The sequence below is a fragment of the Manihot esculenta genome, chromosome 5 (assembly GCF_001659605.2).
Source record: "Manihot esculenta cultivar AM560-2 chromosome 5, M.esculenta_v8, whole genome shotgun sequence".
NCBI lineage: Eukaryota > Viridiplantae > Streptophyta > Magnoliopsida > Malpighiales > Euphorbiaceae > Manihot > Manihot esculenta.
In genome coordinates, this window is record NC_035165.2 from 452,567 (window position 1) to 466,824 (window position 14,258).

Below are 14,258 nucleotides of genomic sequence, written 5' to 3' on the forward strand. Positions count from 1 at the left end.
TACTCTTTTCAGTCACACATGCTGCTAGTCCGAAATGAAATAATAAACCTTGATTTATGATCATTAATGGAGTTCGAATCAGAGGCTTACACGTGTCCTGATCTAGTCAGATTATTTCAGAACATTTGAATTTGCCTTATAGTCAAAATTACACCGTGTACTCTATTCCGACTTAATTTTTTTTTAAAAAAAAATTTTTTATACAAAATACAAAATGAAATCGAAAATTACCTAAATAAAAATAATTGAGTTAATATCAGGTGAAACTCTTTTCGGTTGGTAGTCTGTAAAACTTCTTATACAAAATGCAAAATGAGATCGGAAGTTATATTATAAGAGGCCTCAATAAAAAATAATTGAGTTAATACTAGGTGATACTCTTCTCGGAAAATGATTGAATTAATGTTAGGTGATACTCTTTTCGGTCACACATGCTGCTAGTCCAAAACGAAATAATAAACCCTAATTTATGATAATTAATGGAGTCCGAATCAGAGGTTTACACGTCTTGATCTAGCCAGATTGTTTCAGAACATTTGAATTTACCTTATAGTAAAATTTGCCTTATAGTAAAAATTACACCGTGTACTCTATTCCGACTTAATTCTTTTTTTTATCAAAAAAATATAAAAAACACCTAGGATAGCTACAGTTTCAGGGTAAAATTTCGAGAATAATTCTCCTGTTGAACATTCCCTTGTACATTTTCTCCAAACCGTAAACACGGTGATATTTTACAATACCCATTTGAAAGTGGTAGCTTATAGTCTGACTTCACTTATTGGGTTGGGAATTGGGATGGTGTTCAATTCATTCCTCAACAGGAAGGAGTCTATTATTACGCCACATTTTGGGACAATCTATTGGCATTATTCATTTACTCATCGTCCGACTCTTCATAAAGAAAATGGACTGGTATGTCACAAATGCTCTTTAAGCAATGCACATGCAGCATCAAGCCATCAACCATGAATGACAAAGTGATAAAACTTAATTACAAAAGTATGTGTGAATAAACTAACAATTAACTTGCAATATAAAATGTAGTGATGTGGTAGTGACCAAAGTACAAAACTGAGAAGTACAACTCTCACCTTGTAGTACAGTTTCACACCCATACTGCTCTTCTAAAGGTTCTCCATGGTTGTCCCAACGGGTGTAAAAGGGATACCCTTAGGTCTAGCGACTCTATATCCCACAAAAACAGAGATGCATAAAGACACTACTGAAAATAGAAGGGCTATGGCACCGCCCACATCTCCTGAGCCGCCTGGTGATAGCATTGAACTGCCAGGAGAGATATCTAAGGGTATCCAATCACAGTTGATAGAAAAATGACCAGATCCATGCCATGGATTCCCATCAACAGGATACCAGAATGCAACAGCCATCTTGCTAGATCCACTAATTGTAAATTGAGCATCCTGCAGAAATTTTGACAAAACAAGTCATTCAAGCTCTATTACTGCTGCAAGGTAATACTTCTAACTATAAAGTTATCGCACAACATATGTCTTGACAATATATGCACTTCAGTTAGAGTAGTAGCCCAGCAAATGACTAACGCAACATGGAGCAAGAAAGTTCAATCATGATTGCAGCAAGGTGTAGCAACCAAATTTTAGAGATCCTCTGAGCATCTCATAAATAAAACATCGTGCAATAATAAATAGGAATCAACATGATCTGCTGGCTTCTGCTGGTTATAGTTCAAGGTTATAACCCACTTTCCTTGAGCAACACAATGAGCAATAGTCGGTGCAAGCAATTCTAAAAGATAATACCACTACATATTTGTCAGATAAAATCGTAATAGAGTTACTAACCTGCTGGAGACGATCCATGGTTCTTAAAGGCCTAGAGAATTCAAATAAATAAGTGCCTTTTTGACCATCAGAACCATAAGGACTGTCTTCCTCTACAAAACCTGTTAGTTAAATATTAAAAGGTCAAGTCATTTAGAAGAAAGATGCAAATTTTATTTAAAAAAAAAAAAAAAAGAAAGAAAAAGAATGTGAATAAAGGTAGACAATAGTTCACTTGAAAGCACAAGTAAAAAATATAAAAACAGACTGAGCATAAATGATATGATACAGAAACCAAAGTAGAAGTTCAATGTCTCAAAGTCAATATTTGTAAGTAAATCCATATGTTTGTTTGCTTTATAGAATCAATTTCCAAACACTGCACTTTGGAGTTTGGACACAGAGTTATTGTGCTTTCTATTGGCTCTTTCATGCAGGTCATTCTTCTCAATGGTACAACAAAATTTGTTTACAGTTGCCATTGTGACCAAGCTACAGTAGAAGGGTGGGTTCAATGCTTTAATACCAAATTGTTATAGAACAGAAAGAGAAGAGGCCTAAGAGAAACTAAATTCTCAAACAAACTTTACCTAATTATCAATAGTAATTATGGTAATAAAACTAATAAATACTATAAAACCTATATTTATGTATAGAGTTTGTTTGATCTAATTGGGATTAAAAAATCTAAATCAATTCTAAATAAAACAATAAATCCCTAAATAATAAAAACATAAAATTCCAAATTGTTCAATGAATATAATTTCTAAGTTCCCTGAGAAATAGCCAATAAATAGATAGATTAAATGGACAGACAAACAGACAAATAGATTGAGAGAGAGAGAGACAGAGAGAGTTACCTGAGTGATCAGTAAAGATAGTGTGCCACCATGCCCCCTTCCAATTATTCTGTGCACTAGAATCATTTCCTGACATGGAAAATTATCAACCTTTAATAGTTTGATGATCATTTACTTATTACAATAGAGATTTACTAAAAATAACTAGAGGCATAAATGAGGAGAGGAAGAAGTAAAAGAAATTAACTTGATGTGATTACAAGGAAAGTAGAAGTCATTTTATAATAAGCTCAATCCTAAGAAATAAGTAAATTTCATGCACAAAAGGATTTTGTTTTTTTTTTTAACAATAGTGCTCCTAGTGTGCAAAGCTCCTCCAGATCCTGTCAAGGTCAAAGGAGAACCACCCCAAAAAAAAAAATTACTTTTTTTTTCCCTTTTGGTTCTTTATTTTCTTCTTCGGATAGGTGCTTTTCATATCTAGTGATAAAAAGGCAAGCTTAACAATGAGCCGAGGTTCCCTTCACATAGAAAAGAACATGCTTACTTTTGACTTTAGACTTTAAAGACACCTAAACAATTCTGAAGCTTCATTGATAGAGCTTTAAGAAAGAAAAATGGAAAAATTATAATTTAAAGATCTCATTTCTTCTTTGGTCAGATAAACTTTAGATTCCTTAGCATGAAAAAATTCCAGTTATTTTGCCCACTTTAGAAAGGAATCCACCATATTTCTGCAGTTTAGACTAGTAATTCTTCCTAGGTAAGGCTGTAACCAAGATGGACTGAAGAGAAGCCCACAGTCAGCCTGAATTTTCAGGATGAGCTCAAGCTCACACTCAGACTAGCATTTTATCTTTCATTCGTTTAAAAAAGGCATGGGTAAAGGTAAAAGTGAGTATGAGAGAACTTTGCTACAAACTATAATATCAAACCAAAGGGAAGACAAGTTAATTAATAAAATCAAGAAATAAAAGTAAAACATGCAAATATGGATTAAGCACAATTCAAGCTATCCTCTGGGAATATTTAATATTAAGGATGAACTGACTAATATATCAAGATCTTTATAAAGAATTCCAATATCTAAAAAGTGTGAAATAGACAATATCAGAAAAGGCAAGCTTGACTTTTTAAGAGCACGTCATGATTTCTAGTTTCTATGCCAACTGCCAGGTGCATATTGTCACTTTCTTTAGTGCCTTATCCCACTTTGTTTGTCTTCTTATATGAAGTCCCATCATTTATAAGCATGTTTTATTTCCCATTAGAAAAAAGGATAACTAAATGCAAAAGATACCTGAAGGACCAATTCCATCAATGTATCTACAGTGTGGATTCCATGCATATAGATCGACCAAATGGCCAAACCTGTTCAAAAAGAGAATGACAAGATAACACATAAATATCCACTGAGCTGATTATACAAGCATCCACCAATAGAAACATCCTGCTCCAATTTTTTAATAGTCAAGAAGTGAATATTTTATCACCTGTCACCACCATTTCCATCTCTGTTGTCTATCAGATTCCCACCATAGAGCCGTCCAGGAATAGCATTTCCAATTGAGAAATGCATCATGTCTACTTCGTGGCCTTTGCAAGTTTTACTGGTGCAAGAATTAGTTCCTTCCTTACAACCACCCATCTAAAAACACACAAATGTTTTCACATAATCGAAAAGACCATGAAAATGAAAACTAATTTGCAAATACTGACAGCAAAAGCACAACAACCAGTTGAGCCACTTACATTGTGGTAGGTGGCGTGGTCACCGATTGGAAACATGAGGGCCACAGATGGGCATTTATTGTTATTGCTGCAGAGAAGAAAAGGTTTCAATCGAATAAAATTCTTCTCTCTGATAAGTTAAAGCACCAGCAATCTAATCATAACTAAACGTGCATTTCCCTGATTATCCCAAAAATATGTTATGCCAAGTACAGCCAAGTGTTTGATGTTATCATGATAAAATCAAAACTTCGACCACAAAGCAGAATGGGCAACAGTCTTAAGTGATAACACAAGCATAAGAGGTATTTCCCTCAAATCTACGTATGTCGTAATGTATATCAAATTATAGTTGATCTATAAGAAGGATAGGGTGGCAATTGACTTGGAACAGCCATCTACATACGTGATATTGGACATGTTTAATGGATCAAGCGCATAAAGGAAGTAAATACAAAAAATCCTGAACATTATAAATTCACTTTCAGCTTTTTTCCCCTTTTTGGAAGGAAACTTACCCTTTCGCGTAGGCATAGTCCCCATCAACTTGCAACAAGAAGAACAAATCCTTACCATCGTGCAAGGCCTATAACAACCCCAATCGTTTCTCATCAGGAGAAAAAAATGTAAGAGACAAATTTGACAGTGGATCCACAAAAAGTCATCATGCTCTAATACTCCAATTTTTAACTGATTTAAGCATATCGGACATCACATAAAGACTTACGATTCACACAGTTTTTAATTGAAACCTACCTTAACGGTCATTTTTCCACCCTTGTACTCTTTATCGTCATCGGGGTCCAGAGCAGGAAGAAGAGAGAACTCGAATCCATCAATATCATTCCAATCGTCGGCGTGACCATCGAGGGTGACAATTCCGGGCCTGAACTCGGCCTCTCCATTAATGGAGATAGAGAAGTCAGAAATGGGGAAATGGCCTGTATGTTGTGATGATTAATGAAGAGGAAAGATATTAGTGTTTGAGACGATGCATGCACGTGATTCTGTGGGGCTCATGCATGGGTGGCCAATTTGGAAACTTGTCGTTACTTATGGAAGATGCAAAAACAACACTTTAATCGTGGGACGGCGTTTGGGTTTGTCTTTGTCCCTAATGTATTAAGACTTAAAGTATAATTACATAATAATTAAAAATATATATTTTCTAACTATTTTTTATCTTTTTTAATACAATTGATAGCTAAATATCTTATGAAACGATATAAATTAGAGATTTGAATAGATAAAATATTTTCGAATATTTAATTTGATGGAATTTTATTACAATGAATTTGAATAAAATATATAATTAGATTTGAATAAATTTGATGGAATTTCATATTGAATAATCATTATCTAAATTTATTTATATAAATAATTAATTTAATTAAAATATATATTTTATAATAATATTTATAAATTTTTATATGTTTTCATTTAAAATTATATTATAAATATTTTATGAAATATTAAGTTTTAAAATTAAAATTATTAATTAAAAATTTTTATTTATAAATTATTGATTAAAATTATATAAATATGGTATTAGTTTGAGTCATAATAATTGATTTTAGAATGAATTTAAATAATTTAATATAAATTTTCATTGTATTTGAACGAGTTCAATTATTAAAAATATTAACCGATTTTGCATAGGGTGGTTTTTGGTGAACGTCCTTTCATTATTATTTTAGAGAGATGAACAATGAAATTCATTTTATATCATTTGTTAAATCACATCATTGTTTATGCTTTAAAAATAAATAATTAAATTAAATTTAAAATAGTTATATTACACATTTTATTGATGTTTGTAAATGTTTCTCTCATAAGTGGAGTGGCAGTGGAGTGGGGAGGCGCGGTGGAAAATGGAGGGTCTTCTGGGGGGTTGAGGTTGGGATTTGGATCCATTTTGTTCTTCTAAGAGAATGACATTGATATCTTTGAAAGATGAGCAGGAGAAGTACCTTGGTGAAGGTAGCTCCGGCAGCCGTCTTAGGGAGGTGTGAGCCCTACTTGGTGATCTCAGCCACTCTACTGCGTCCAAAAAAGTTTTTCTTAGGAGGGAAGTATGTTGGTGGGGCCGAGGAGATCAAGGAGATGAATGAGAGTGGTGAGTTGAGTAAGCTGATTGGTGGGTTACCAATAGCGTCTGTGATGTTTGTGGAGGGCTGAGATATGTTCTTTGTGCACAGTGCAATGGCAGCCATAAGATCTACTCTGAGAAGCATGGGTTTAGGACCTGCACATCGTGCAATGTAAACGGTCTCATTAAGTGCGGCCTATGTTATCCCGTGCAATGTAAACGGTCTGATTAAGTGCGGCATATGTTATCCCGTGAAGCGACGTATGTCAACTTAGCCCTCTATCCACAATAGGAAATATAGAAATAAAATAATATTGGTGTTTTTTTTTTTTTGCTTATTTTCTATTTTAGAAAAAAATAGAATATAGAAAAGTGGGGATCTTCCTATTTGGGTTCTTTTATTTGATGGGATTTGTTTGATTAGATGTTTATAGACTTTTTTTTTGCCACAGATATTTATATACTTAGGAGCAAGTGTTTGATGATTTATGAATTATTTGTGAAACTTGTAAATCTTTACTTGTTGATTTTTGTTTATTATTTTTCTAACAAGTCCCTGTGATACTATTTCTCCTTTTTTTTCTCTTTTTCTTTGTTTTTTTGCAAACATAAGCGATTTCTAATTTCTATTACATAAAAGGGAAATGCAGTATTTCAGTCATACACCATACCTATTGAAGAATATTCAACATAAAAAAAACAAATCATGGATAGCTACTATAATATGCTTTAGAAAACATCATTAGAAAATTATTAACTTAAATACATATTAGTCAAATTTATAAAAAAAATTAATTTAAAATTAAATTTAACATGCTTTATTATAAAAAGTTGAATAAGTAAATAATTTTATTTTTTTTTTTTCAGAATGGGGATTAGAAATTGAGAGACTAGAATATGAGAGTTCTATCAAATTTACTTAAATGCACTTACCATATTAAATCTGTGAGTCCAATTTTAAATTCTTTATATATATATAAACATATCTTAAACGATCATTGTTTTTTATTATTCCGATCTTTGACGGGATGAGCCGCTTTACCGTTGACTGTCAAATTAATAGGGACAACTATATTTTTTTATTTATCGATAGTTAATTGACGCAGATCGTTTCTCATGGAGAAGGGAAAATAAGAAGTTAGGTTTAAAAAAGAGAAAAAGGCGAGACTACGAGTTACAAAAGGAGTAGAGAGGAAAACTTACATTATTATATATATTATAAAAACGTGTAGAAGCATATAAGAAAATTATTATATGAATTGTTAATGTGAGAAAAAAAGTCATTAATTAATAAAAATATTATGTGGTCGCTCGTTAAAATTTTAATTAAAAAATAATAACGCTAGGAGAGAATATTTTTATTTATAATATTTTTAATTTGAAAAATATTTTAAATATTCATAAAGATTATGATGTTTATTTTCTTCTCTTTTTGCTCCTGGAAATTCATCAGATTTAGAGTTCTTCTTCTCTTTTTGCTCTACAGAACTTTATTTTCTGCTGGTCGCTCAACGACGAAGGTATATAGCTACATATGGTTTTCTGTTTGTTTGTTGGGAAAGTGGAGAAGAATGGTTGGTGAAATTTGGTGGTCTGTTTGCAGGTTTAGCGTTATTGAAGTTTAGAGAAAGAATAGTGAGTGATCCGTACGACGCGTTGAAGAATTGGAAGGATGAGGATGGAGTTGTTAATCCGTGTTATTGGTTTGGAGTTGAGTGCTCTGATGGCAAAGTTGTCGAATTGTATGTATCTTTTCTCTCTGCTGAAAAATTTTGGCCTTTTGTTTTCGTTTTCTTTTCTGTTCTGATACTGGAAAATTTAAGGGAAAAGTTTTGAGGCTCGAGACGCATTTTTTTGATAAAATTTGTAATTTCTGAAGCTAATCATGCGAGTCAGCGATGAAAAATACATAACCTTTTGGTTTTGGATGGCAAGTTTAAAGTGTGTTCTAGCTATTACTTTGCAGTTTTGAGAAGTCATCCGTTGGTTTCCAGTTTACTTTTTTGGATGACTCTATCAGATCAAAGTAACTCTATTACTATAATTTATGCTGCTTGATCTATGGATTACATGTTCTGTTGATTGCCCTTTTGGCTGCAGTCTGCAGCATTGTGAGAACATTTTTCAAAACTATATCACATCAGGTGCTGCTGTGCCTGGGAACCTTTTGGGTTCCCTGGTGATATGTAAACTTTGCAACTTGAATCAGAATCCTTAAATCGTGCTTTGGTTTCCAAGTTCCGTTTATTTTGATTAGAACTTAATGGAATCAGCTCAGATTGAGTAAAATTTGAAAAGAAAATCAGTGTTACTCTCTTTGTAGTTAATGGTTATTTTAAACGTGATACTACTTGCTGATAAGCTCTCTATTTTATTCTAAAGAAAAATATGTAATATTCAGGAACTTGAAAGATCTTTATCTTGGAGGAACACTAGCACCTGACCTCAGAAACCTTGTTCGCATAAAGTCTATGTAAGTATCAACTAGGCAACATAAATTTTCCTTTTGTCCTTTGATTCAGAATTTTTTTGCCTTTGGTCATATGGCTTAATGTTCTGCTGCAGCATTTTGCACAACAATTCTTTTACTGGCATCATTCCTGAAGGGATTGGAGAGTTGAAGGAGTTGGAGGTGCTAGATTTTGGAAATAATAACTTCACCTCTCCTCTCCTCTCCTTGAATCAGCGTATTTTAGCACACTGATTCACTAAACCAGCCCGCTATGTCGCAACCATTTGAGAGGAATTGTTTATTTCTACACAATTTAAGACCAGAAGATGTTAAGAGCCGATGAAGGCCTTACCGTTCTGTCCACCATTGTTTAAAATTTCAATTGTTGGATGTATCTACCCTTGCAAAACAAACATTAAAGTGAAAAGCAAAGGAGCCTTGGACAACATACTGCATATTTTGCAGGAATGCAGGGATATTATGTCTTATTGGAGCAGCTAACCTGATGGATCTGCCACCTCTGTTCCTTATTGATGATTTATGTGCATATGAATATAGAGAGATCTATTATCCAGCACCTCTTCTGGAGCTTTGAATGAGAAGTGCCCAACCTCCCATAAGTTTATTATCCTATGAAAGACAATTGAATAAATTCATATTTTCGGTCTGCACTGGAAGGACTTCCATTGCTCTGCATCCAGAACCAGCAAGAGCCAACTGGATATGTAAGTCTCTCCAGTTTAATCAGTTTGTTCCAAGGAGAAACACTGAAGTCTAGCTGATCGAGTTTGGAGAATCTTTTCAGTGTTGGGTCTACGTCACTGGATGTTTCTTTTCATCAGTACGCTACTTCCCCTCATTACTGGATAGATGCTTCTAGAGAGGTGCAGGCACCCAGCTTGTAGAAAAGCTATAATGCGACTCCGCTTCAAAACTAGCTCGCAAGGATAGGTTTACAAATCCATTCATATTGTTAGATGGATGTACAAACAACAATTATGTGATTTTCCATAAAAATTGTAATTAAAGAATTAAGCAAGTGATTTTCCATAAGAATTGTAATTAGTGATTTTCAAAACTAGCTGCTCTTCACTTTATTAGAGAAAAATTATTTAGAGATTGGCAGATCTCAGTGCACCCCTAATGGCCACTAGTCATATATCTGAACATCCCCGAAATTAAGGAATATTCGAAATCAAGGAATTAAAAATATTACCATGTACTGCATTGCCATTTTTTCCCAATTGGCTTCATCTTTTTTGCAAATATTAAAATTAAAAACCCATAAATAATTAATTAACATAACTTCAAATCTTTCCCACCAAACTTGACTATATATATAATTTCTTTCCTTCTTACTAAATCCAAATTTAGAATAAAGATTTCATATCTCTGAACATCCCCGAAATCAAGAAATTAAAAATATTACCATGTGTGCATTGTCATTTTTTTCCCAATTGGCTCCATCTTTTTTGCAAATATTATTATTAAAAACCCATAAATAATTAGTTACCATAACTTCAAATCTTTCCAAGCAAACTTGACTATATATATAATTACTTTCCTTCATGCTAAATCTAAATTCAAAATAAATATTTCATATCTCTGAACATCCCCGAAACCAAGAAATTAAAAATATTATAATGTGTTGCATTGCCATTTTTTCCCAATTGGCTCCATCTTTTTTTGCAAATATTAATATTAAAAACCCATAAATAATTAATTACTATAACTTCAAATCTTTCCAAGCAAACATGACTATATATATAATTACTTTCCTTCTTACTAAATCCTAATTTAGAATAAATATTTCATCTCTGAACGTCCCCGAAACCAAGGAATTAAAAATATTACCATGTGCTGCATTGCCATTTTTTCCCAATTGGCTAAATATTAATATTAAAAACCCATAAATAATTAATTACTATAACTTCAAATCTTTCCAAGCAAACATGACTATATATATAATTACTTTCCTTCTTACTAAATCCTAATTTAGAATAAATATTTCATCTCTGAACGTCCCCGAAACCAAGGAATTAAAAATATTACCATGTGCTGCATTGCCATTTTTTCCCAATTGGCTCCATCGTTTTTACAAATATTAATATTAAAAACCCATAAATAATTAATTACTATAACTTCAAATCTTTCCAAGCAAACATGACTATATATATAATTACTTTCCTTCTTACTAAATCCAAATTTAGAATAAATATTGAGAATATATAATATTTTTAAAGACCTCCGAAGATTTTCAGTCCTACTTTGTAATCCTAACTAGTCTCATGTCTCTTCCATTCTCTCTCTCTCTATATCTCTAATATTGAGAATATATAATATTTTTAAAGACCTCCGAAGATTTTCAGTCCTACTTTGTAATCCTAACTAGTCTCATGTCTCTTCCATTCTCTCTCTCTCTATATCTCTAATGTGGCTAGAGTGGCTGAGATCACCAAGTAGGGCTCACACCTCCCCAAGACAGCCGCCGGAGCCACCTTCACCAAGGTACTTCTCCTGCTCATCTTTCAAAGATATCAATGCCATTCTCTTAGAATAACAAAATGGATCCAAATCCCAACCCCAAACCCCCAGAAGACCCACCATTTTCCACCGCGCCTCCCCACTCCACCGCCACCACCGCAACTGCTCTAAAACATTCATAATTTCACCACCTCCTAACCAGGATGACCACAAGATCATCCTCTACTTTACCAGCCTCGGCATTGTCCGCAAAACATTCGAAGATTGCAGAACCGTCAGATCAATCCTCCGTGGATTTCACGTCCCAATTGACGAGCGAGATTTGTCCATGGATGCCAGATATCTCGATGAGATACAGATGATCGCTGCGTCCAAAAAAGTTAGGTTACCTGCAATTTTCTTAGGAGGGAAGTATGTTGGTGGGGCCGAGGAGATCAAGGATATGAATGAGAGTGGTGAGTTGAGTAAGCTGATTGGTGGGTTACCGTTTGTAGGAAACAATATTAAAATTAAATTTAATAGCCTCTGTGATGTTTGTGGAGGGCTGAGATATGTTCTTTGTGCACAGTGCAATGGCAGCCATAAGATCTACTCTGAGAAGCATGGGTTTAGGACCTGCACATCGTGCAATGTAAACGGTCTCATTAAGTGCGGCCTATGTTATCCCGTGCAATATAAACGGTCTGATTAAATGCGGCCTATGTTATCCCGTGAAGCGGCGACGTTTGTCAACTTAGCCCTCTATCCACAATAGGAAATATAGAAATAAAATAATATTAGAATGGAAGTAGCAGCTGTTTTTTCTTTTGCTTATTCTCTATTTTAGAAAAAAATGGAATACTGAAAAGTGGGGATCTTCCTATTTGGGTTCTTTTGTTTGATGGGATTTGTTTGATTAGATGTTTATAGACTTTTTTTTTGCCACAGATGTTTATATACTTAGCAGCAAGTGTTTGATGATTTATGAATTATTTGTGAAACTTGTAAATCTTTACTTGTTGATTTTTGTTTATTATTTTTCTAACAAGTCCCTGTGATACTATTTTCTTTTTTTTTCTCTTTTTCTTTGTTTTTCGCAAACATAAGCGATTTCTAATTTCTATTACATAAAAGGGAAATGCAGTATTTCAATCATACACCATACCTATTGAAGAATATTCAACATAAAAAAAACAAATCATGGATAGCTACTATAATATGCTTTAGAAAATATCATTGAGAAAATTATTAACTTAAATACATATTAGTCAAATTTATAAAAAAAAATTAATTTAAAATTAAATTTAACATGCTTTATTACAAAAATTTGAATAAGTAAATAATTTTAATTTTTTTTTTTAGAATGGGGATTAGAAATTGAGAGACTAGAATATGAGAGTTCTATCAAATTTACTTAAATGCACTTAACATATTAATTATTATTTAATTTAATGGTATCATATGATTGATAAATATTTAAAATATAACATAATAATCACTCAAAATAAATTATAAATTGTCACAATAAATTAGAGTTACATGATACACTCCTATAAAGATCTTATCCATAAAAAAAAAAAAAAAAAGACCAAACCACTCTAATAGTTGTATTATCAAGACTCGTGCTCTACTGAACAAATCAAGTTTTTATGAAAAATTATTGATCGCGGATATAATCCAATAGATTCAAATTAAGATTTTTTATCAATTAGTCAATATCAGTCAGATTCATAAGAAATTTGATAATTAATAAAAGTTGATGTGTGCACAAATTAAGATACACATTCTTACACATCTATAACTAATTTATTATATTCGGTTATTTTATCAGTTTATTAACTTAAGTGTTAAAGTTACTGTAGTTTTCTCGTAAAGTCACTGTGTATAAACATCAACCACTTCACATCAATTCAATTTTTAATAGACACATTAGTTTTTTTAAATTAATGATAGTGTTTAATGAGTTTTTTAAATCGTAGCAGCGCGACTCTTATAACTCTAAACTTTAAGACACTATTATTTTTAAAATGCGATTTTAGATAATTTAATCTTTAAAAGTATTGAAAATCTAAAAGTTTTTTTTATATTTTAAATTAAAATTTTCTAAATTAAAATAACACATTTAAAATATAGAATATTTTCCTTTTCCCTCTGCAAAAATTAAAAAATAAAATAAATGAAATTTCCTATATGTTGAAAATTGTTTGCTTTAGCCGATGTTCCTAATTTATCCCAATAAATAAATAAATAAATAAAAAGAATGATGTAGAAGACATGAAAATTCATACAAGTGTACATTATGAGGTATAAGAGAATAAAAATTAGAACAAAACATTCAATATTAATTTTCCAAATTTCAACTTTGCTAACATAAGCAACATACTTTATTTATTTTTTTATTATTGAAAATATAAATAATTATAAGGACTAATTAAAAATATTTTTATATTTTAAATTCAATTTTTAATCATATTTACTAAAAATAAAAAGATTCTAATGATTCGTGGAGTGTCAGTATATATAAGATAGAGTTATATAACAAGATTCTAATGATTCGTGATTCTTGATCAATTTAACATACCCTTACTTATATATTAGTTAACATACTGTCCCATTTAAAACATCTACAAAAAATTCTCATATTTAGTTCTGCATCTAATTGTATCAACAATCTGTAATACATATATACACACACCATATAACCTATAATTCACAATTATTATTATATGAACTAATAAATCTCGATTTAATGGTGAAAAAATAAATATAGAGGAAGTACATTAAACATAAAATAACTATACAATCAATCATTTGCTCAATATTTAATGTAATAAATACTGATTAACATATATAATTAATAATTCACAAAACATCAAGTATATAATTCATTTTTAAAACAATAAGAGCTTCCTAGTGAT

At 31.9% G+C, this 14,258-nt stretch overlaps 1 protein-coding gene, 2 long non-coding RNA genes and 1 pseudogene across 3 annotated transcripts in view; 2 read left to right on the plus strand and 2 right to left on the minus strand.

Annotated features, from left to right (window-relative positions):
* The window catches only part of LOC122723620, a 57,372-nt gene extending 50,697 nt beyond the window's left edge, over positions 1-6,675 (plus strand). The window contains exon 3 of the long non-coding RNA XR_006350607.1: positions 6,392-6,675. This is a non-coding gene — a long non-coding RNA (uncharacterized LOC122723620). The remainder of the gene's footprint in view (positions 1-6,391) is intronic.
* LOC122723614 overlaps positions 1-14,258 on the minus strand; it is a 121,635-nt pseudogene that overhangs the window by 27,751 nt on the left and 79,626 nt on the right.
* LOC122723617 lies at positions 1,008-5,302 on the minus strand. Its single transcript, XM_043956357.1, has 8 exons — positions 5,093-5,302; positions 4,855-4,922; positions 4,358-4,424; positions 4,099-4,253; positions 3,906-3,976; positions 2,666-2,734; positions 1,827-1,927; positions 1,008-1,424 (listed from the first exon to the last, which is right to left on the minus strand). Exons 1-8 carry the CDS (start codon positions 5,102-5,104, stop codon positions 1,128-1,130), a joined length of 840 nt encoding a protein of 279 aa, XP_043812292.1. The 5' UTR covers positions 5,105-5,302; the 3' UTR covers positions 1,008-1,127.
* On the plus strand, positions 7,811-9,363 carry LOC122723619. The gene is made up of 4 exons (XR_006350606.1): positions 7,811-7,945; positions 8,029-8,167; positions 8,827-8,898; positions 8,991-9,363. It is a non-coding gene; the product is annotated as an uncharacterized LOC122723619 (long non-coding RNA).

Coding starts and splice junctions, on each gene's coding strand:
- LOC122723617 (XM_043956357.1), bottom strand. Junction 4,425..4,854: donor GACTATGCCTACGCGAAAGG/GTAAGTTTCCTT, acceptor TCTTCTCTGCAG/CAATAACAATAAATGCCCAT. Junction 1,425..1,826: donor CCATGGATCGTCTCCAGCAG/GTTAGTAACTCT, acceptor AAATTTCTGCAG/GATGCTCAATTTACAATTAG.